The sequence below is a fragment of the Aplysia californica genome, unplaced genomic scaffold, assembly GCF_000002075.1.
Source record: "Aplysia californica isolate F4 #8 unplaced genomic scaffold, AplCal3.0 scaffold00341, whole genome shotgun sequence".
NCBI lineage: Eukaryota > Metazoa > Mollusca > Gastropoda > Aplysiida > Aplysiidae > Aplysia > Aplysia californica.
The window spans coordinates 243,896-265,092 of record NW_004797611.1 but is presented as its reverse complement, the minus strand read 5'-3'; the positions used below and the strand labels follow the sequence as shown (position 1 = coordinate 265,092).

Genomic DNA, 21,197 nt, shown 5'->3' with positions numbered 1-21,197 from the left:
GAGAGAGAGAGAGAGAGAGAGAGAGAGAGACAGACAGACAGACAGACAGACAACAATGGATGTTAGCAGTTCTACTCATTGCATGAGACATGTTCAGCTGTTATAACTTAGCACCAAAGTGCTACTTTTTGTTCAGCCTACATTAGGAAAATAGTGACATCACAGAGATTTAGAAGAAACTAACTACACTAGTAACACCCATCAACCATACATACCTCTCACATCTACGTTCATATATTCTCACAGAACATGCCACACACAAGCACAGGCTGTCAATGCACAACAAAGACACGAAAGAAATCTTTTTGCAAATCTATCACAGTTTAATAATAAGTATAGCAAGAGCTGTTCATTAGTTCATATTATAAAATAATAAAAAACAATCATACTTTGAGGATATAAACTTTACAATGGACGGAATGTTAACGTTATAAAAATGCTGTTGGTGAGACTCCCGTAGGATCCTGAATATAAGGTAACTTCCCAATTAAATATAAAGGAAATTTTCAAATAGTAAATTCCCCTTATTAAAGCAAACTTTTCCCCCCCACCTCTTTCCCTTCACTCTTTCAGCTTGGTTTGTTCAGTTCATGAAAAAAAGACTAAATTACCTTAGAAAAAATCAAACATTTTGAAAGTTTGACTCAAAACAGAAACTATAGGGCCTATATATACAGCCAGTCTAGTCCACAACACCAGGACAGATTATGATAACAGGTGATGAATTATTTTTAAAAATCCAGTGGGAAAATTATATTCCTCTTAGAGACAAAACCTTATTTGACAAAAATAATTCAACACATAGAAAAAACTTTTTTTTTGAAAGTGTGAAAGTGTACCCAATCCCTGTTTTATAATCAAAATATGAAAAAGGAGAACGTAAAATTATATTAATATGCAATTCCATAACGGTTAAAATATAATCACAGTACTTCAACAGAAGCAAAAATCGTGGTGTAATTTCAGGTAAAATGTCGAATCTTCAAGTCTAAGTCCAGAGCCAACACCCAGGTTATGGTAACACAATTTTCAACTGCAGCAGACATTTTGAATTTGCAGCTTGAAGTCCAGTCATGCCTGTGTATCATTTAGATATTAGAGTTGACGACCTCCTGTATAACTGATAAAAGTACTTTTACTAAGATTCTCACCTAAATGATAAAATCAAACCAAATTCTTTAAAAACTGAACATTTTCATGTTTTGTGAAAACCATAGATAAGAGAAAGAATAAATGCAAGCTTGTTATTTGAAAATATGAACAATGACAAAAAGCAAAGCTGGTTTTGTTATTTTACAAAATGCTTTTGCATACTTTCTCCGTACAAATGAAAGGTATATTATCTGTGTCGCCTCTGAGCTGAAGGCATCGTCAAGTAGAAGTAGAACTGTACAAGATCAAAATTGTAGAGATAAAAAAAAAAATTACATTAACAGGCAGCCAACACTTGCACAATTTAGTCAAAACTGGACATATAAAACACTTCTTTAATCCGAGTGAGGTAAAAATATACAAAACAACAAAAATCTGTACAACAACAAATGTTAGCATTTGTGGTAAGATTATAGCTCTTGTTATCACAGTAGAGTATTTATGGATTCAACAGGTGCATAATAAACCTAAGAAGGAAATAGTCAAGCAGGAAACAAATGTTTAAATTGTAACCCCATTTTCTCAGCTTTAAAAGTTTAACTTAAAGCTTTAGGTGCTAAATGTTTTCAATAAATGTTAATTGTTCTTGAATCTTTACAAATCTTTTTTTCAGTTGTCCAAGTATGCCCTGGTGCAACTCGCAATGGAGGGGTACTGTACTTGCTATGTTCACATTTCTGTTTTGTTTAAGGCACTGGCTCAAATTCAGGGGACAATATGCAAACTTAAAACCACAAATCACTTCTAGTAAATCCCAAATTGCATTCATTCACCAAATTAGTTTCCAGTATATCAATATCACAGATGTTTCAAATATTTTATTCATCATCTTTTAATAAAGCCCCATACCCCCTACTTCTTTTTCTTAACAGCTTTTTCCTTCTGCATAATCTCATCCTCCAGAATAGACAAAGTTTTGATTAATTGCTCTTTGTTCATCAGTGCAGTGGTCAGACGGTCAGTCAGTGAGCGCTCCTGGTCAGATCCCTCCGCGACTTTTTCCAGACCTTCTCTGACTTCTGCTTCTGTCTTCAGGGCCTGTGGGTTAGAGTGTATAATGAAATGAGTGAAATCTAATATAGAGCTCAAACTACATTTAAAAAAAAAAAGTTTTGCAACATTAAAAAAGCACTTTGTGTACAATACACTGTGTATGTAATATTCTGAAATATGGTACTCATTGTTATATTTGTCTTATGTTAAGCAATAATTCAATTAAGTATAAAAAGTCTATGGGTTTACTTTTCTATTCTCTACAGTGGAAACCTGATATAACAGGGATGGTGGCACCAGATAAAGTCCTGTTATATCAGATCCCTGTTAAATCAGAAATGCAAGGAAAGTAAGCATGTGTGGATTAATCCAGCTGTATTTGTTCATAGGTAGTTTCCCTTGCCACAAATACTCATGAACAGGGGTTTTGGTTATGTGGGAGGCCTGTGCATGATACATTACGTGTGAGAGTAGCTAGGCTTAGGGCTAGATCAAAGTCTGCAGCAAACCACAGCCCTCTCTCGCTTCACCCGCTGTGTGTGCTTGCAGTGGCGTGGCTTGCGTGAGCTTGCTCTATCATTCTCTCTCTCTTCCTCTTTCTCTCTTTCTCTCTCTCTCTTTCTCTTATTTTTTACACTTTGTTAACGAGCCTTTGTCCCTGCTATAACTGATTGGGCTCTGATGAGCCCCGATAACTTTTAATAGAGACAAGTAGGAAAAAACAGGGTTTTAAAAAATCCCCGTTATTGCCGGGCCTGTTATATAAAAAATTTATGGTTTCCACTGTATATGTTACTAGTCAGCCATTTATGTCACATAAACTTACAATATTAGAAGTATAGAACTGGAAAATCCAGTTATGATGATCCTCTTTAAAAAGTCTTTAAGACTTTCCTGCAGTTGCTCTTTTTTCTACTTCTGAGCGCGTTTTTGCGTTAGGTCTTCTTGTCATAGTGCCTAAAATTCTCAAGAAATACCTTACAGGGAAAATCCTGTGGAACGCTATGTAGAATGAAAGTAAAGCTTATACGAGTAACACAAGTTCTTTTCTAGTGTAGGAAGATAGTAATAATAATAATAATAGATCATAAATAGATAGCATTTATACAGTGCAAATTCCCGCTCAAAAGCAAGCTTTATGCACTTTACAATTTATACTATAATAGCCCTATCGGCCCACTGTCAAGGCAGCCTGCCTCCAAAATATCTAAATTCTGTTGTGGGGGGGCCGAAATATTTTCAGTTCGTATTCACAAACTTTTACCTTTGCAAGGTCAAGATTGAGGGCATCTGTCTTGCTGCGCAGGGCAACAATCTGCGAGTCCAGGACCTCTCGCGGGCTGGATATCATGGGGGCAGGTCGGGCTCTCTTGGGGCTGAAGGGAAGAAAAGTCACATACACTGAGGTAAACTCTGACGTCTTCACAGATACACCATGCATACCATATACACATGTGTTGGTGGTGTGTGCATTTGAGTGTGCCTGTGTGTGTGTACGTGTGCGTCTCTGTGTGTGTGTGCGCATGTGTGTGCATCTGTGTGTGTGCATGTGTTTATGTGTGCTTGTATATGTGTGTGCGTGTGTGTGTGTGTCAGTGTGTGCGTCTGTCCATCTGCATCTGTGCATGTGTGTGTGTGCATGCGTTTGTGAGCTTGTATGCGTATGTGTGTGTGTCTGTGCATGTGTGTGTATGTGCATATGTGTGAGTGTTGTGTGTGTGTGTGTGTGTGAGTGCATGTGTGTGTGTGTTGTATATGTGTGTGCATGCGTGCGAGTGTTGTATGTGTGTGTATATGTGTGTGCGTGTGCGCCTGCGCGTGTGTGTGTGCGCGTCTGTGTGTGTATGAGTGCATCTGTGTGAGTGTGTGTGCATCTGCGTGTGTGCAGCCATTTTCTCACTAATTTTACTTTTGAAACCAGGCGACCCCACCTCCTTCAAATACAAATATCTTGTCTTCTATTCAAGATAAATGGATATTTCTTTCATCAAAAGCGAGGCAAATGAACAACCTTTTACGATGGTACCAGTTAACTCTATATGCCAAAAAATTGATGAGCGCCTGATTCCACTGCGTCATGACACATTTCTGTTTTGTGAATACTTACCTTTTCTTGTCTTGAGGAGTCAAAAAAAGCTATCAGCTCAACAGTTCTAATACATCAATTTTCTTACTTCCACAGGCCACCTTTTAGGCCTGCATAATCTTATTACTGCCTACTAGTATTCTTTCCAATTTCAAATAAGTTCTTTAGTAGTTGTGAATTTTTTATCTTTGCTATGAATCTTAGAACAATTCACCAGTGACTCAAACCCTCTCCATACAAAGATTGTACCATGACAAAAATGAATAATTCTTTTCTTTCAAATCATTAGAGGACCTTACAGGTACTGCCTATTCAAAGCAAGTTTTGATAAATTTGAAGGTCTGTATCCAAAAATGACTTAACAAATATGTGAACAAACCACAATGTAAACAACCACACAAGAAACAGCCAGGCTCTCTAGCGTTCTACAAATTTCCAAAAAGATGGACATCTGGTAAATATTTCTAATATTTCAGACATAGCAGCATAAATCAATTACCTTCTGCCTGGGCTCAGTCTTGGAGAGCTTAAGCCTTTCAGCTCTGCCATGCGGTTTGCGATGAAATCTCCAGATGTGGAGTAGCCTCCGCTGGCGGCCAGCTGTTGTCGGAGGCGGGCGTTGCTGGCCATTGTTTCATATCCGTACAGTCTCTGGGACAGCCGCTGAGCAAAGGTGAGGGAGGAGAAAAAGAGATTAGCATCTGGGAAAAAAGGTTGCTGCAGTTAATGTGTCGTTATCTTGATACGGACAATGACTTTAGAAGATGATACAAGTCTGTTTGTGTGGATATATGGTGTGTATTTGTATGCGAGCTTGCTTGATTGTGTGTTTATGTGAGTGAGTGTGTTCATATGACAATAATAATAACAATAATAACAATTATAAACAGCATTTGTATAGTGCACATTCCTGCTCAACGCACAGCAAGCTCTATGTGCTTTACAATCTTTATTACATCCAAGATTCAAAAGGACTCTCTGTCTCACCTGACTTGAATAGTCAACACTGGTCGGGCCGTCCACCTTGAGGTCAATAAGTTCACCGATGACGTTCATCTTGTCCTCCTGGTGTCTCAGACCGGTCAGGGCCTCCTCCAGGGCTGGGCGTGTGCCGGACGACTCCCCGGACGGTGTCAGCAGAGACTGCGAGGCTGGTGTGTTGCGCGAGCGCGAGAAGAACATGTCCTGACACACCACCCTCAGAGCCTGGGTGGGAGAGACGAGGAACACAACATTCACTTTCTCTTTATACATTTTCACTTATCAAATCATATTTTATTATTTTAGAAAGAGGGGAGAAGAGAAGGAGGGGGCAGAGAGTTAAGAAAATAATCACTCTTTGCCTGGAGTCCTTTATTGTATAAAACAAACTTTAAAAAAAACTAACTGTACACTACATGGTGGAATCAGGCGCTTATCAATTTTTTGGCAAATGGAGTTACTGGTATCATCTTAAGGCCTAAATCATTTGCCTTGCTTTCGATTAAACAAAAATACCCATCTACATTGAATAGAAGTAGAGATATTTGTGATTGAAGAAGGTGGGGGCCAGTTACCTAGTTTTGGAGGTAACATTAGTGACAAAATGGCTTCCAAAGTCTGATAACTTCAAAAGCTTGAGAGTTCTTGAAAACTGAAAATTTAAATATTTTGTACTTTTAATCACCGTTTTCAAGTAAAATTCACACGAAAATGTGTTGTTTTATGGACGTAAAAGGTGTTGAGCCAAAAAACAAAAATTCGATAAAAATTGCCAAACTGGCTGAAAAGTGTCTATTTCTTTGATTTTATAATTTGGACGAGCACCTGATTTCACCATGATGCCTCACAAATATTTTAGACAGAGGGGAGGGGGAAGGTAAGGGACAGAATGTTAAGAATATAATTGCTCTCTGTCTGGAGTCCTTTACTATATAAAGTAAACTTCCTAAAAAATTAATTTCATATGCCTTTCAACCATATTCTCCTCCCACCCCTCACACACACCCTTTCGGTCTTCCCTGTAAATAAAAGTGCCCAGTAACTTTATGATCATTTTGCTGTGGCATTTGGTTGTCTATTCTCTTTGAAGTCTACCACCACCCACAAGACAGAATAAGTCAGTGTGAAGCGGAAAGAACAAAGTCGTCTAAGAGGACGAAGGATTAAGAGGATGTAGGATAAAGAGGAGAGGGAGGGTGGAAAGTAACTGATCTATATCAATAAAGCTAATCTGATCTTTATCTTAAAAAAACCCACACAACTAAATAGTAACAGATCTTGATCAGATCTCACCTTGTAGAACTGCCTCAAGAAGAGCGAGTTTCTGTCATCCGTCATGTCACCACAGTGAATGTGAGCCAGGGAGTGGACGACGACCATCACAAACTCTCCGATGGAGTCCATTCTCTCGTGGCGCACAAACAAAATATTCCGAGTGTGCTCGTAGAAGACAGAGTTCCGGAAAGCATTGTTGCTGTGGCGAGAAATAACAAAAACATTCAACATACAATTGACGTAAGACACTATTGGACACTACCATAACCACATATTTCTACTAATCAGATGGTGTCAATATCATAGAAATGGGCTAGAGAAAAAAAAGCATTCAACATATATATATATATATATACTCTTTAACATTTTTAACTTCACACCTCATATTACAGGCAATATCTTGATTAACACTTATCGAACCTGTAGGAACATTTCAGATAAGACAGTGCATTCATTTTACAGCAAGGAAAACACATGGAACTCAACGTCAAGAATGTATTTAATTTTCAGCTTTGAGCTTATTGCAGTCACCAGTCTAAATGAAAATTGACAGCTTTCTGTAACGTGTGATGACATCTGACATTGTCATATCTGCACATCGTCGACGCATAGATGGGATGAATCGAGGTACTGTCTATTGAGGGATAATATTCCACTCTTGAATTAAGGCATGCTCTAACTGAGCAAGAGTACGGGCTGACATGGTCTGGCACAAATGGCGCGATCTAAAATGTCCCTCAAATGCTCAATTGGATTAAAATTTGGCGAATGCACTGGCCATGGGTGCAAGAAAGGAATGCTGTTAGTTTTGAGAAATTGATTTGTCAAAGCAGTCTTATCAGCAGGTGCATTACCATGCATGAATACTTGTCTTTTAGCTTGATTTTGAAAGAAAAGTAAATTGGGTTCGAGAACTTGGTTGATTTAGCCTTGGCCATCACATGCGACACTGTCCCCGGTGAAGTCTGTGCTGGACGTGATGGGGCTGCAGTTTTATGCGACAAACTAGGCTGCTACCACGAAGGTTCTTATCTTTTAAACAAAGAAGAACAGGGGTCTGTCCTTTTGGGAGCCTATCGTTGCCATGTGATTCTGTGCCACATACACAGTTCGTCTGTTCATGTAGAACCTTCTTGAGACTAACGAAAGCAGGTGCCCACCTGAAGCATTTCAACGATGTGATTTCTTTCTGACTCATTTAGTGTAGTTTTTGTTTTCAAAGTTACCCACACGTTTCCACAGTATTTGACAAAAAATCAAAACCCCGTGAATGGCATCGTCAGACAAAACGATAGACCAGTGCACCCTAGTGAGTACAGTTCCCAAACAACAATGAGCTTATGTGACATGTGTAAAAATTTCAAAGTCATTGGATGTGTAGCATTTGAGCTACGCCCTCTTAAAATGTGTGACGTTTAAAATGTTAAAGAGTATAATATATTATGTGTCACAACACGCTGGAGTTGGGCACTCATCAAGTTTTGGTCATATGGATTTACTGATATCATCTTAACTCTTTAAACCCCATTGGACACTGGTAGCGTCCGGCAGTAATAAACCTGTTCCCCATCGGATGCTGGGAGCGTCCAGTGCTAGTGATAACTGTTTCGCTTCATTTAGTGTTAGTTTTTGCGTTTTTCGAAACTATTCTCGAGCAAGTTTATCAATAATGACTAAGTCTTTGTTTCTGCCATTTAGAAGATAGAGGCAAGTTTTTGGGGTTATAATGAGACATAGTGCACCAGGTTTAGGTGACGTTGAAAAAAACTAAGGGAAATGGTGGAAATAACTCAGGGTCTACAGAGTTAAAGCTTGTTTATCTCTCTTGCTTTTCATGGAAAAAACCCCCCACTTATCTAAAATAAAAGTCGAGATATTTGCAATTGAAGGAGCTGGGGTCGCCAGTTGTCATGGGTAAAATTAGCACCAAAAAATGGCCATCAAAGTTTAGTGACTTCCAAACACCTTTCTTAATATTTAGCCTATATAATAATATATCATTGTGTTTTACACAGCTGAGCTCTGTCCATGATATGAGTGTAACTATGAAATATAACATTTTTCATGATATGAATACAATTTAGATAGGGAAAAATACTTACTTTTCATATAGATAAAATGAATCCCTGTGTTAAAAACAGGGAGTAAACAAACCAGCATTTTTCAGTGTATTGTGTAATCTCAAAAAAGCCTCAGTTGGACAGCCAACCATTCAGATTGTCAGGAGTGGTAGCTCTCACCTGTAGTTATTTGGTGGCAGGTTTGAAGCCAGCAGGAGTGTGACCTCGGGTGTGTCAATGACCTGGTGCAGCAGACGTATGAGGAACACACCGTAGCGGTACACAACGAACTGTGACGACGTGATGGCCTTGACATCTACCGGGCAGAGGTCACCCTTACACACCCACTGGGCGTCCTTCACGTCGATGTAGGACTGGGAGTAGTCCGCTCCTAAGGGAAAATTCACACAAATTATTTTATTTTCTTCTTCTTATTTTTCTTTATGCTTTGGTAATCACCCCCGGGGCGGTGCTACTTACTGAAGTGTCTTTAGGCCATTCCCAAAGGGGGGACATTAATATTATGTTCTTATACTCAGTAGAACTGTAAAAGGGCTGATTCATCGATGTCATGCTCATACTGTGCCGGAACACCATAGGGGGAACTGCTGCTTTTTCTTTCCTAATCCTTACTATCGTCATTTTTCCTCTACTTCTTTTGTATGTTTGTCACTCTCTTGTGACCCGCTATTTCCGGGGTGTCTTGATAGTCAAAGCAGACTTTGTGCTATTGAAGCTATAGAGGTGAGAAGAGTAAGCCTGATTCCCTGTAAGGACTTCTCTGTTGACATCTACCCAATGGCGCTCATATGACCTTATGCAGTTACCAACGCAGAAAAACTCTACTAAAATAAACAAAAGCTTTGGATAAAGACATGGTCCTTGTATAGTCGCTTTTAAGCACAAAGGGGCTATCACGAAAAATGCTGTTTTGAGAAAGTCGAAGGTATAGTTTTTGGACCCTTGTTAAGTTTCTTATAAAGATAAGGAGAGTTTTCTCTATAACCAAACAATAAATATACACACCAATGAAACCAAACTTCTCCTATATGTAGGGCAATGCACACTTTTGGTGAAGATCAGGATTTCTGGAAACCCCCGAAATTGGGTTAGCCCACTTGTCCTTAAGACCGACCATATAACTAAACCCTTAGTTCAGAAAGAATTCACATAATAGTTATTAGGTGCTAATAGTCCAGTGGTTAGGCTATTGGACTCATGTGAGGTGAGCTGACAAAATGAGTTACTTCTCGCAATCCACAAATGGAGATATTGGCCAAAAGTCAATACTAGGGTCAAATTTGTAGATTTTCAATCTATGCAATATTCTTTACGTATAACATACCTTTTGTTATTTCATACTCACACTTATAAATTATGAAAACTTCACCTATAAGAGTGATGTATCTATTTCCATAGTGTTCAAACCCAAGAAATGACTCATTTTGTCACCACACTTCACTCATAATTGTGAAGTTGTAGCTTCGGGGGTTTCAGGCTCAGGCTTGGTGTCGTGCCCTTGAGAAAGGCACTTTATTTTAAACTAATTTTCCTCACTTCGCTTAGATGTGAATGGGTACCTCACCACAGACAGCAAAAGATCTTGTCAGTACCTTAGTGTTTTAGCTTATCTGTGAAAAGGCAGATTGCACCTTATGCCTTCTAGGAAGTTGAGGTTGTTTCAGTCAGAATGTTGTCAGGCCTGCTTGGGTAATAATACAGATTTTAAAGAGCTTGCTGTTGAGCTGGAAATTGCACTATACAAATTCAGTTTATTATTATCTATTATCGCTATTACTATCTGTTATCGTTATGAGTGTTATGTTATATTCATAGAGATTTGAGCATTCATTTTTCTTCCTTGTGTATTTCTAAAGTAATAATAACACTGTGTAAGATGACCAATGCTCTCCTCGAAAAAGGGTGACCTTCTTTAACACTTTTGACAGTACATTATCACTGCCTTTCTCACCCAAGATCAGAATATAGGCCACGAAAAAACTCTTTCAACCTTTCCCTTTCCTGGTCTACCCGCTTGATGTTATTCTACATCTTCCCACTTTTCTGTACATCAATTTCTGTGACTCTTCTCCAGGTTCCACATGGTCTTCCCCTCAATCTTTTACCCTGTGGGTTCAGATCCAACACTTTCCTCATTATGCAGCTGGTTGACTTCCTGAGAGTATGTCCAATCCATCGCCACCACCTTCTTCCTACCTCATCTCTGACTGGGCTCTTGTCTCGTTCTCCTTAATACTTCCTCGTTGGTGATCCTGTCTGTCCATCTGATCTTCAGAAACTTCCTTAGACACTATGTAGAGTACATAAAGCAGCCAGACTACTGCAGAGCCTGTCAAAATGTAACAGTCTGGGGATAAAGAGATGAACTCACCATGAACCAAGTCTCCTAAACCAGCACCATCTGTTGTCGTGGTGGCCTTGGAGAGCAGATTGTCAAGGTCATTGATCTGTTTGAACAGTGGGGACATCATGAGTAGATTCACCCAGTCTTGTTCTGCATTGCCTGAAGGTTCGAACCCACTTGGATCACTTGCCTTGATATCAGGAGCAGATGCTGGGAATATCAAATTAGGGAGAAAGGCTCATGATGTGGTCATGGTCTAGCCGATATCATAGTTATTAAAATGGGTGCAGCACAGTGGCAACCAGCAATGGCATGTTTATAAAACTGTCGACACTAATGTGATATTGTGTATTATTTGTCAGTATCATTGTGTGTTTAAGTATGTATGTATCTTGGTATTTATCTATGTGCGTATGTATGTATATCACTGGAACCCAAATTTTCCAATGGAGATCAATGGAATGAAATCTTAAAAAACCAAAGATTTATAACCATTTTCCATTGAGACAAATCAAACTTCTCTTTGTCCTCCCCACTGACTCACCTTGCTTGCCATTAGTGTTCAGTTTGCCAAAGAGCAGCGCCTGGCTTGAAGCCATGTCCAGTTCTCTTCTCCTCTCTTCATCCAGGTCAAGCTGTGACGTTTTCTCCACCCCAGCTATGGCCGCACCACGACGCCGTTGCTTGCGAGCTTCTAATTTTGCAGCCAGTGAGGCTTCAGTTCTTGCCTGCTCCTGTTTCATATTTTCCTGTACAAAAATAGGAAAAATAAGAGTTGTTTGTTTTAGTAAAGTTTTGCGGCGCTCACAACAGCATAAAGTCATATGAGCGCCACAAGGTGAATGTCAACAGAGAAGTCCAAACTGCCCAAATCAGGCTTACTCTGCTCACCACTCTAGTCTTAACAGCACAAAGTCTGCTTCAACTATCAAAGCATGCCAGAAATAGCAGTTCATAAGAGAAAAAGCAGTAGTGCCCCGTATGTTGTTCAAGCACAGTATGAGCATGACATTGATAAATCAGCCCATTAAAAATTCTACTGTGCATAAGAACATGCTAATATCCCCCCTTTGAGAATGGCCTAAAGACAAATTCAGTCAGTAGCACTGCCCTAGTGGTGGGGGGGGGGGGGGGGGGGGGGATAAAAGGAATTCCCAGTTTGAGACAAAATAAAAATAAAATATCTTCTTCTTCCAGTTCAGATAACTTGGGACACAACAGAATGTTAATAACAACACAACGTCAATTTTATTCTAGAGCTACAATATGTCAGTTCAACCTTTTAGTTTAAGTAAGAGTTTTACGGCACTTGCAACACACTAAGGTCCTATAAGTGCCGCAGAATAGATGTGTTACAAGAGAGTAACATACACAAAAAAGGAGGAGAGATAAGGACGATAGATGTTTGATGGAAAGAAGGAGCAAACCACACCAGAGCACCCTCCAACCACCCGCTCAGTTTAAACCTTTGAGCCCACACCTCCTGAGGGTAATAGGAGCCCCAGTGCCTGACCCCCTGAGAGATTAATGCCTACATTTATAGAAGTAATTTTATTTTTCACCGAACTGCATGACTGCAACTTCTAGATTGGCGAAAACTTCTTTGCAAGACCCTAGCCAAAGTAAATGTAGTACAGCTGTTCTGATTGGCTGATACACACAGACTTTAAATATCAAACATTGAGATGAGGTCTACTGGTGGTAAGAAATTTGGGCAATTGTATTTATCACAGGTGTACTGGTGGCCAGGGTTCAAGGGGTTAAGCTTGACAAAAAAAACCCACATCAACGCCTTCATTAGAGACGTGCAGTTCTAAAGTCAAATGACAGTGAAAAAATTTCTCATGCACCACACCCAACATTACACACACAGTACACTTTGTCTTAAAAAACATGTATTGTTCATTTAATTTAAATGCCTACACCTACAACCCCCCACCCTCCATTCCTTCCTTTGTACTAAATCCACATCTGTAACAATCGCACCTCTTGTCTAACAAGCTCAAAGAGCTAACCAGTTTTCACTTACCTCAAGCTTTCGCATATTAGCATCATGCTCCTTCAGTAACTTCCGTTTCTCATCCTCGTTCACATTTGCCTTTTCTATCTCCTCCCTCTGTCTCCTTTTCCTCTCCTCGGTTTGCTGCCTCCTCACTCTATCCTTCTCTGCTGCTCTTTCCTTCTGTCTCTCAACCTCCCTCTTGTGATCTTCCTCCAAGTCTTTCTCCAGTTGTCTAAGGAACAGACATGGTGAACAAATATAACAGCAATAGCACGGGAGAACACATTGGAAATAGCAGGCACCTATATCAAGACTAATCTATCTTCAATCTAATGTCACTATTTTTTTTACTTAAAGCAAAATATGGCACTCAGCATAGTATAAAAGTTTACAGCTTTTGTTCTAAACAAGATTAAGATTTGAAACACAAAGCAAATGCTTAGAACTGACTTAAGAACTTTTTATTCGAAACAAAACCAAATGCTTGAAACTAACTGCAGATAATTAAACTATAAAATGGTAATATCAGTAACGCTTTTATAACCTATGTGATGGAATTTTCTGTTTTCCCTCTTATTATCATTCGAATTTTCTTAATCTATGGGTATATTTTGCTGCAACTTGGTACAGACACTTTGTGCAGATGCTCAAGACTCTGGAAAGCAATCTTTTGGTTGATGGAAAAAGACTGTCACCTTGGACTTCAGTTAAAAATGAGCACAAAAGAATAATGAAAATCTCCCCTGCCCTATCCACTTAAAAATAAATAGTATTCCTTTGTAAAAACAAACCCTCTTATCAAAATCTACCTCATACCCCTTCTCAAATATCTGCAAAATACCCCTTCTAAATTATAGCGCCCCCTCCCATAACCTCAAAATGACATATTAAAAAAAAATGTACTTGAGTTGATGCAGCATCTTCTGCTTCCTCTCTTCCTCCCTCTTTTTCTGTTCCTCCTTCCGTCTCTCCAACTCTTTCTGCATCTTGTTCATGATATCTTTTTTAAACTTCTCCAGCTCATCTTTCACTTTCTTGGCATCCTCAGCATATTTCTTCTTCAGCTCATCCACTGGTGAGAACTTTTTCATGGCTTCAGCAAGTTCCTGGAAAAGATTGAGCAAAGATGGTCAATACATGACATAGAGTGTGGACTATTCACAGTCTAAAAAACTGCACCATGGAAAGGCGTTTTTACTCTTTATCTTCGAGGGTGGTAGATCCATTATGCTGGGGCCCTTTTTTTAATATTAAATCTAAAAATCACGAAAGCTAAATTGGTCATTAAATCAAAACAAGTGAACCTGTTTTGATACTTTTTCAACTAGTAAAGGAAATCCCAATATATGATATCTAATTTGATGGTGAAGTTGTTGCAAAGGAATATGTCCGAACTGCTGCCAGCGGCTTAACAGCACAATGGTTCCAACCAAGAGCCGCTGGGAGCAGCTTGCAGGAGTTAAAGTCTCAGCCTGATAGCCAACACGTTTCAAATTTTTCCGATTATCAGACAGGCAGGAATAAATGCTTGCGGCTCTGAGTACAGGTGGTTGATACTTAACTCACTAAAGCAGGTCAACTTGGAGGTTTTTATACAAAGCGCAGTGGGTAAGTGTCAATAATGCAAGAGAAGAGTCCTGAACAGAAAAAAAGTCTATCTAACACTTTTCGGTCACTTGGCGCAATAATGCGCCGGTGAAAATTATCCGTTCCAGTCACTTGGCGCATTTCTGCGCCACCAGGCCGAAGAAGTCGGTTGCAGACGTTCTCCTGGCTGGATGACCAGATGGGGTATTTTGTACTGCTAGCTGTGTGACTGCAAAGTGTTAATAAACACATTCTGATTATATTCCCTACAGAAAACAGTTAAGCCTTTTAAAGACATATACTCACATTATGGTGGTCCTATGGGAGAAAATAGAGTAAAGAAAGTATTCTTCCTGGAATTTCATACTGTAAATAATGTTTGCATCAGAAGGAAAGACTACAATAAAAGTATCTCTCATAATTTTGTCATACTACATAAAAAGTTCCATACTATTTTCCCAAGATTACCTTAAGTGCAATGGAGTACAAAAAACAGTAAAAAATTACAGAGTCCTTTTCATCTTGAAAGTAACCACCTTGCATTTACTTTACCTGAAGTTGCTTTTCTTTGAGCTCTAGCCTTGAATTTGTCTCAGAGATCTCAAGTTCAGGAAGCAGGTCCCGTTCAGCCTTCTCTGTCATTTTCTGTGACAGCTCATCAAAATCCTTCAGTTGTTTCTGTGGAAAGTGGGAAAAAACGAGTTTTTTTTTTTAATACTTCCCACTGAGAGAGAGAGAGAGAGAGAGAGAGAGAGAGAGAGAGAGAGAGAGAGAGAGAGAGACAGACAGACAGACAGACAGACAGACAGACAGAGGAAGACACAGAGATATGAGAGAGAGCAAGAGATAGGTTGAAAGTGGAGAGAGAAAGATGGTGAGAGAAACAGAGAGAGGGAGCCAACGAAACAGAAACAGCGAAGAGAGAGAGAGAGAGAGAGAGAGAGAGAGAGAGAGAGAGAGAGAGAGAGAGAGAGAGAGAGAGAGAGAGAGAGAGAGAGAGAGAGAGAGAAGGACACAGTGAAAGAGAGAGGATAGAAAGAATGACAGAGAAAGAGAGGTTGAAAGAAAGAGGAGAGAGAGAGAGAGAGAGAGAGAGAGAGAGAGAGAGAGAGAGAGAGAGAGAGAGAGAGAGAGAGAGAGAGAGATGCTCAAATCCTCACCTGTTGTTGCATCTTGAGCTGCTCTTTCTTCAGTTCCAGTTCATCATGAGGCAAAGAGCCAGCATTGCCCATAAGGTCCAGCATTTCTTGCTGGAAGTTGAACATCAGTCTCTCTCGTTCTTCTTGTCTCTGAGAGAGGGAAAGACATGACAAACAAATGAAAATGTTATCTTGCTTTGAAATTGAAAGATACTTTTCAAAACACTTTCTGTTCAGTCTTTGAACCATGTATAAAGCTTGGACAGTACTACTAACTGTGTTACCTGTCCCAAGTTTTTCTGAATACAACTTTGTTTAAGAAGTAGGAAGGAGACAAAATGAATAGCATCCTTTGAGAAGCAAAGCATAAAAAAAAAATTAGTTTTAAAAACTAACAACTAAAAAAACAACCCCAAAGACAACCAGATTTGTGCACATTCTACTGTTCTGCTGATTTACAAAATTAAATCTATCTTAAGCTGAGAATTATTTTTGTACTACTGCAGATTTTGTTACACATGGAAGCCTTTAAACACCAAATTCTCATACCCACAAAAGGATACCAAATCCTAATATGTGTTTCTCCCCTCTTCATTCCATGCATTACAGCCTCCCTTGACATGAAATCTCCTTAACATGAAGAAATGATCTGGCCTGTGAAGTTGTGTTATCAGTACATATTGGTTAGAATTGTGAGGCAGCGTGGTGAAATCAGGTGCTCGTCAATATAATGAAAGTCAAGGAACAAGAATTTTTCCGCAGGTCTGGGAATTTTGATAGAATTTTTATTTTTTGGCTCAACACGTTTCATGCCCTTTAAAGAACACATTTCTGTGTGGATTTTACTGAAAAACATTGATTAAAAGCATAAAAGATGTAAACTTTTAGTTTCCACGGACTCTCAAACTAAGGAAATAACTCAACTTTGGTGGCCACTTTCTCACTAATTTTACCTCTGAAACCAGGTGACCCCAACCTCCTCAAACCGTCAATACTTTGTTTTGTATTCATAGGCAAATGGACAGGCTTTAAGATGGTACCATAAACTCAATATGCCCTAAAATTGATGAGCGCTTTATTCCACCGCGTCGTGACACAATTATCAAGATAAACTAAAGGTTTAATTTTCTGCACTTTTTCTTTACCTGCTTCTCAACGTCCGCCTTGGCCCTGCGTAGCGCGGCCTCTCTCTCCTTGGCGAGCTGCTCCTCCAGATGGATGGCCTCTTTGGTGTGCCGCTGCCTCAGGACGGAGTAGATCATGTTCTCAGCCTGTTTGCCGTCCTTGCCCTGGGAACAGAGAGACAGACATTGATAGCTTTAAACGTCATGAAACAAAAGTGCACTTTCAAAAGTTGCTGGATAGTAGTCTTCAACTTTAAGCAGCTAAACATTTATGTTATGCAAGTAGCTACAAATGTTAGGTGAAACCTTTTCCAGAGTATATAATGTACCATATAGAGAGCATATACTCACAAATGTCTTGATACAAAGTGATTTCAGAGGGCACAATAACTGGTACTACAGAAACTAGAACATTGACATTACGTGAGCATTTTGTCTTCATTAATTATCTTAAATCGCAATTGATATAAAATGAAATTTTAACGTTTCCACAAAAGTTGGCGCAGTCTGTTTTACATCATTGCAACATCTATGCCAGTCGCATCAAATTACGACGTCAACACACATTTTTGTCTTCTCTCTTAAGCTGCAGGGCTAGAACTTGGATGGCCGCTGGATCGGGAAAGTAGAAGTAATAATCGTAAATAGCTTTTGTATAGTGCAAATCCCCGTTAAACACAAAGCTGTATGCCTTTCACAATCTATACTATTACCCCAGAAGACCTGAGAGCATTCTGAAACAATCTCAACTTCCTGGGAAGCACTCAGTGCAAGCAGCCATTTATAGGGGCTAAAACACTAACATACTGACAAGATCTTTCGCTGTCTATGGCCGGGTACCCATTCCCACCTGGGTGAAGTGAGGAAAATTTGTGTAAAGTGCCTTTCCCAAGGACACAATGTTGGCCCTGGGCTCGAACCCCCGGACCCGCAACCTCACGATTACCAGGCCGGTAGCCTTACCACTAGGCCACTGACTTCACAAGTAATGGTAAAGCGTTTCCTTCAGTCTTTACAAGATGAACCGACCAACCTTAAGAGAGTCCTTGAGGGCGGCAGCCTCCACCTCCCGGGCCAGTTTGTCGTTGAGTCCGTCCCTCTCCTGCTGTTGTTTGATCAACTCCTCCGCCATCTCCAGCTCATGTGCCTCACGTAGTTGTTGGGTCCTCTTGGCTTTACGCTCCGCCACCTGGAGGTTTGGATTTTAGCTTTAGTAAGGAGTTTTATGGCACTTCCAACACAAATACATTACATGTGAGACGTGCTGACAAAATGAGTTACTTCTCGCAGTCCACAAATGGAGATATTGGCCAAAAATCAACACTAGGGTTAAATTTGTAGATTTTCTATTGATGCCATATTCTTTAAATATAACATGCCTTTTATTATTTCATACTTATAAATTGGAAAACTTTACCTGTAAGCATGATGAAGCGATTTCCAAGTACCTTATTTTGTCAGCACACTTCACATGTAAGTGCTAAAGTTTAGACGTGTTACTTGGGAGTAACATACAAAAAAAAAGGAAGGAGGGAGATAATAACGATAGATGTTTGATAGGAAAGAAGGGGTAAACCACACCAACAACCACCCCCAGTAGGATTGAACAACAGATTTGCGGTCAATGGCTCCACATAATAATGATCGCAAGCCACCAAGAACAAAGTACTTTTAACAAATTAAAATAATGAAAAACAGGAAAAAACCCAGAAGACCACGTCATGAGGCCCACCAGAGACAGTTGACTGAGAATGAGAAAAGTACCAAAAAAGTCATAATGTTAAGCTGAAGTTGACATCAATTCAACATGATAATGGCCAAATGATAAAAGGATGGATAGGCTAGAGAAAAGATGAAAGTATGTATACATTTCTGAATACATGGATCCTGCGTACATGAAACACACTGCACAAAATAGTACATGCACACCTTTCTTCCTCAACTCTCTCACTCTCAGTGTCCGTCCACTGTCTCTTACTTTATCTGCCTGTCTCATTCTTTCTCTCTCTCTCTCTGCTCTTCTAAGTATTACAAGCTAATGTGAAGACAGAAGTCACAGACAACAGCAAGACTCCAAACGTAAGAAGCCCAACACTTGAAAAGGCTCAGCATGACAAGAGAGAACCTGTCAATCATCCATACTGGACAACATCACTTATAGTACTGAAGGCTCATATAGTGAAAAACCCTTGAGTACCGCATCAGTTTAGAATGCTACGCCGTCTTAGATTTTTTTAAAATAAAAAAAAACCTTGGCAGCCCAAGGAACACAATTTAAAAATTCATAGAGGTTCATGAACCATTCAACTATCATATAGAGTGACTTCCTTTGGTATTTACTGCAGTGCAGTGCGTACATTTGTTGTTTAATTCTTTTAGTGTGCCTGGTTGCGAATGTGACTAAAGTGACCACTGGTAGTGAGCGACATTACGGCTTGGCGATTAAAGCCGCTGACGGTACTGTCAGTGTTAAGCCAGAGTAAGTCAAATTCTCTGACCTTCTCATCCAGAGCCTTCTTCTGCTTCTCCCGCTCGGCCTGCATGTTCCGGCCGATGGCCTCCTGCTCTCGCTGGTGTTTCTCCATCAGCTTCTTGTACTCCTCCTGGGACAGTTTGTTGCCGTGCAGGAGAACCTCGCGGTCAAACTTGGCCTGATGGTTGTCCAGCACCTGTGCACCGTAATACAAGAAAGCCCATCAGTATAAGTCAAAAAAGAAAAATACAACAACATAAAATAAGAATTAAAGATGTACTCTTTTGTCACTCCATTAGAAAAAGTTAACAGTGTGCTTTTAGTGACTTGGAATATACTATGGTGCAGCCTACTTTTGTTAAAGGTTTGTTTCTAAGTCATAGTTCCAAGCAAGTAATAATAATAAATAATAATAAATAGCATTAGTATACCACATATTCCCACTCCACAGCAGGCTCTATGTGCTTAAAGTCATTACAACAGCTATGACGTTTTGTCCAATACAGATTACGACAATAGTCTTGTCTTTGTCTTTTTCCTAAAGCGACAATAGTAATACTGAAAAATAAATAGAGAAGAAACAAACCAAAAGAAGGTGCTCAGAAACCAATAACATAATCAAGACTACAAAGAAAAGAAAAATACTCCAGCAGGACTCTGGAGCAACTGCAGTTAAAAGTTCAAATACCCCAAACCACTTCAAAGTACATTAGATGCAGCTAAAACAGACAATATTATATAAAGACAAATAGACAGAGATGTAGTACACTCAAAAATGTCTTTGAGAAATTTCATTGAGTGAAAAATTGAATAAGGATAACTTGCAAAGAAGGCCTAAAGATTGGGAGATGATGACGATGATGATGACTACTTTTATTTGCATTTTTGCATTTAAATTTCTCAACTCTCTATTTGAGCTACTTATTGCCAATGACAATTCTAGTGATGAAATGATGACTATGATTATTTTTTTCCCTCACCAGCTTGAGCTACTTATTGCCAATGACGATGCAAATGAAGAGAATAAGATAAGATAAGATAATACTTTATTATCTCAGAGGTACATTTTAAAATGATGATAATGATGATGATTATTTTCCCTCACCAGTTAGAGTTACTTATTGCCAATGACGATGCTAGTGAAGACAATATGATAAGATAAGATAATACTTTATTATCCCAGAGGGAAATTTTAAAACATTGTCTTTAAACGATGATTATTTTCCCTCACCAGTTAGAGCTACATATTGCCAATGACGATGCTAGTGATGACAATTATGATGATGATAATTATCACTTTCCCTCACCAGTTTGAGCTGCTGATTGATCTCGCTGTCCACCTGGTCCTTCTGTCCACTGAGCTCCGCCTCCAATTCACGGACAGCCTCGCGCTCACGCTGAGCGTACTCCCGGTCCAAGGCCTCCTGTTTCTTCATCTGTTCCTCCACCAGAGCGCGATGCTGCTTCTCCTGTTTTTCCCCGTGGAGCTGCTCACTGATGTTGGTCATCAGCTCAGCTGCCTCCGCATCATCACGGGCCGCCTGATGGGAGCAGACAGCGAGAGAGGGAGTATTAACTCATTCAATGATACGGACGAGAATGCTTGCGAAACCTGCGCCCCACCCACATACAAGCGATGAGTATTCTCGCATTCTGCCTCACTATCTTTATAGAATTACTCTATCTAATCCATACCAAGTTAGTAGAACTAATTATGATGCATTTATGGGAAAGGTCAAGGTAACAATTTTTTCTGCTCAAACAGCCATAGAGCCCGCTAGTTTGGATTTATTTTCCTGGGTAGACCTAATTTCATGTTGCCATAAAAAACTGCCCAGTATATGAGGGGAGTCACTGCTAGAGCACTCAGCATTGAATGAGTTAAGCTTTGTAACAATGACCGCAAGTTAAGCAAGAGAGAATCATGCTTTGTAACAGTGACTACAAGTGGCTGTAAGAC

At 39.6% G+C, this 21,197-nt stretch overlaps 1 protein-coding gene across 1 annotated transcript in view; it reads right to left on the bottom strand.

Moving 5' to 3' along the window:
• Positions 1–300: 300 nt before the first annotated feature.
• LOC101857262 overlaps positions 301–21,197 on the bottom strand; it is a gene marked incomplete at its 5' end in the record, with an annotated part of 202,740 nt that continues 181,843 nt past the window's right edge. The window contains 16 exon segments of the mRNA XM_013085073.2: positions 301–2,190; positions 3,410–3,521; positions 4,731–4,894; positions 5,219–5,437; positions 6,506–6,686; positions 8,728–8,938; positions 10,940–11,122; positions 11,457–11,661; positions 12,942–13,146; positions 13,818–14,020; positions 15,054–15,179; positions 15,662–15,790; positions 16,786–16,929; positions 17,798–17,953; positions 19,263–19,433; positions 20,545–20,778. Coding sequence (XP_012940527.1) covers positions 2,005–2,190; positions 3,410–3,521; positions 4,731–4,894; positions 5,219–5,437; positions 6,506–6,686; positions 8,728–8,938; positions 10,940–11,122; positions 11,457–11,661; positions 12,942–13,146; positions 13,818–14,020; positions 15,054–15,179; positions 15,662–15,790; positions 16,786–16,929; positions 17,798–17,953; positions 19,263–19,433; positions 20,545–20,778 — 2,829 coding nt within the window.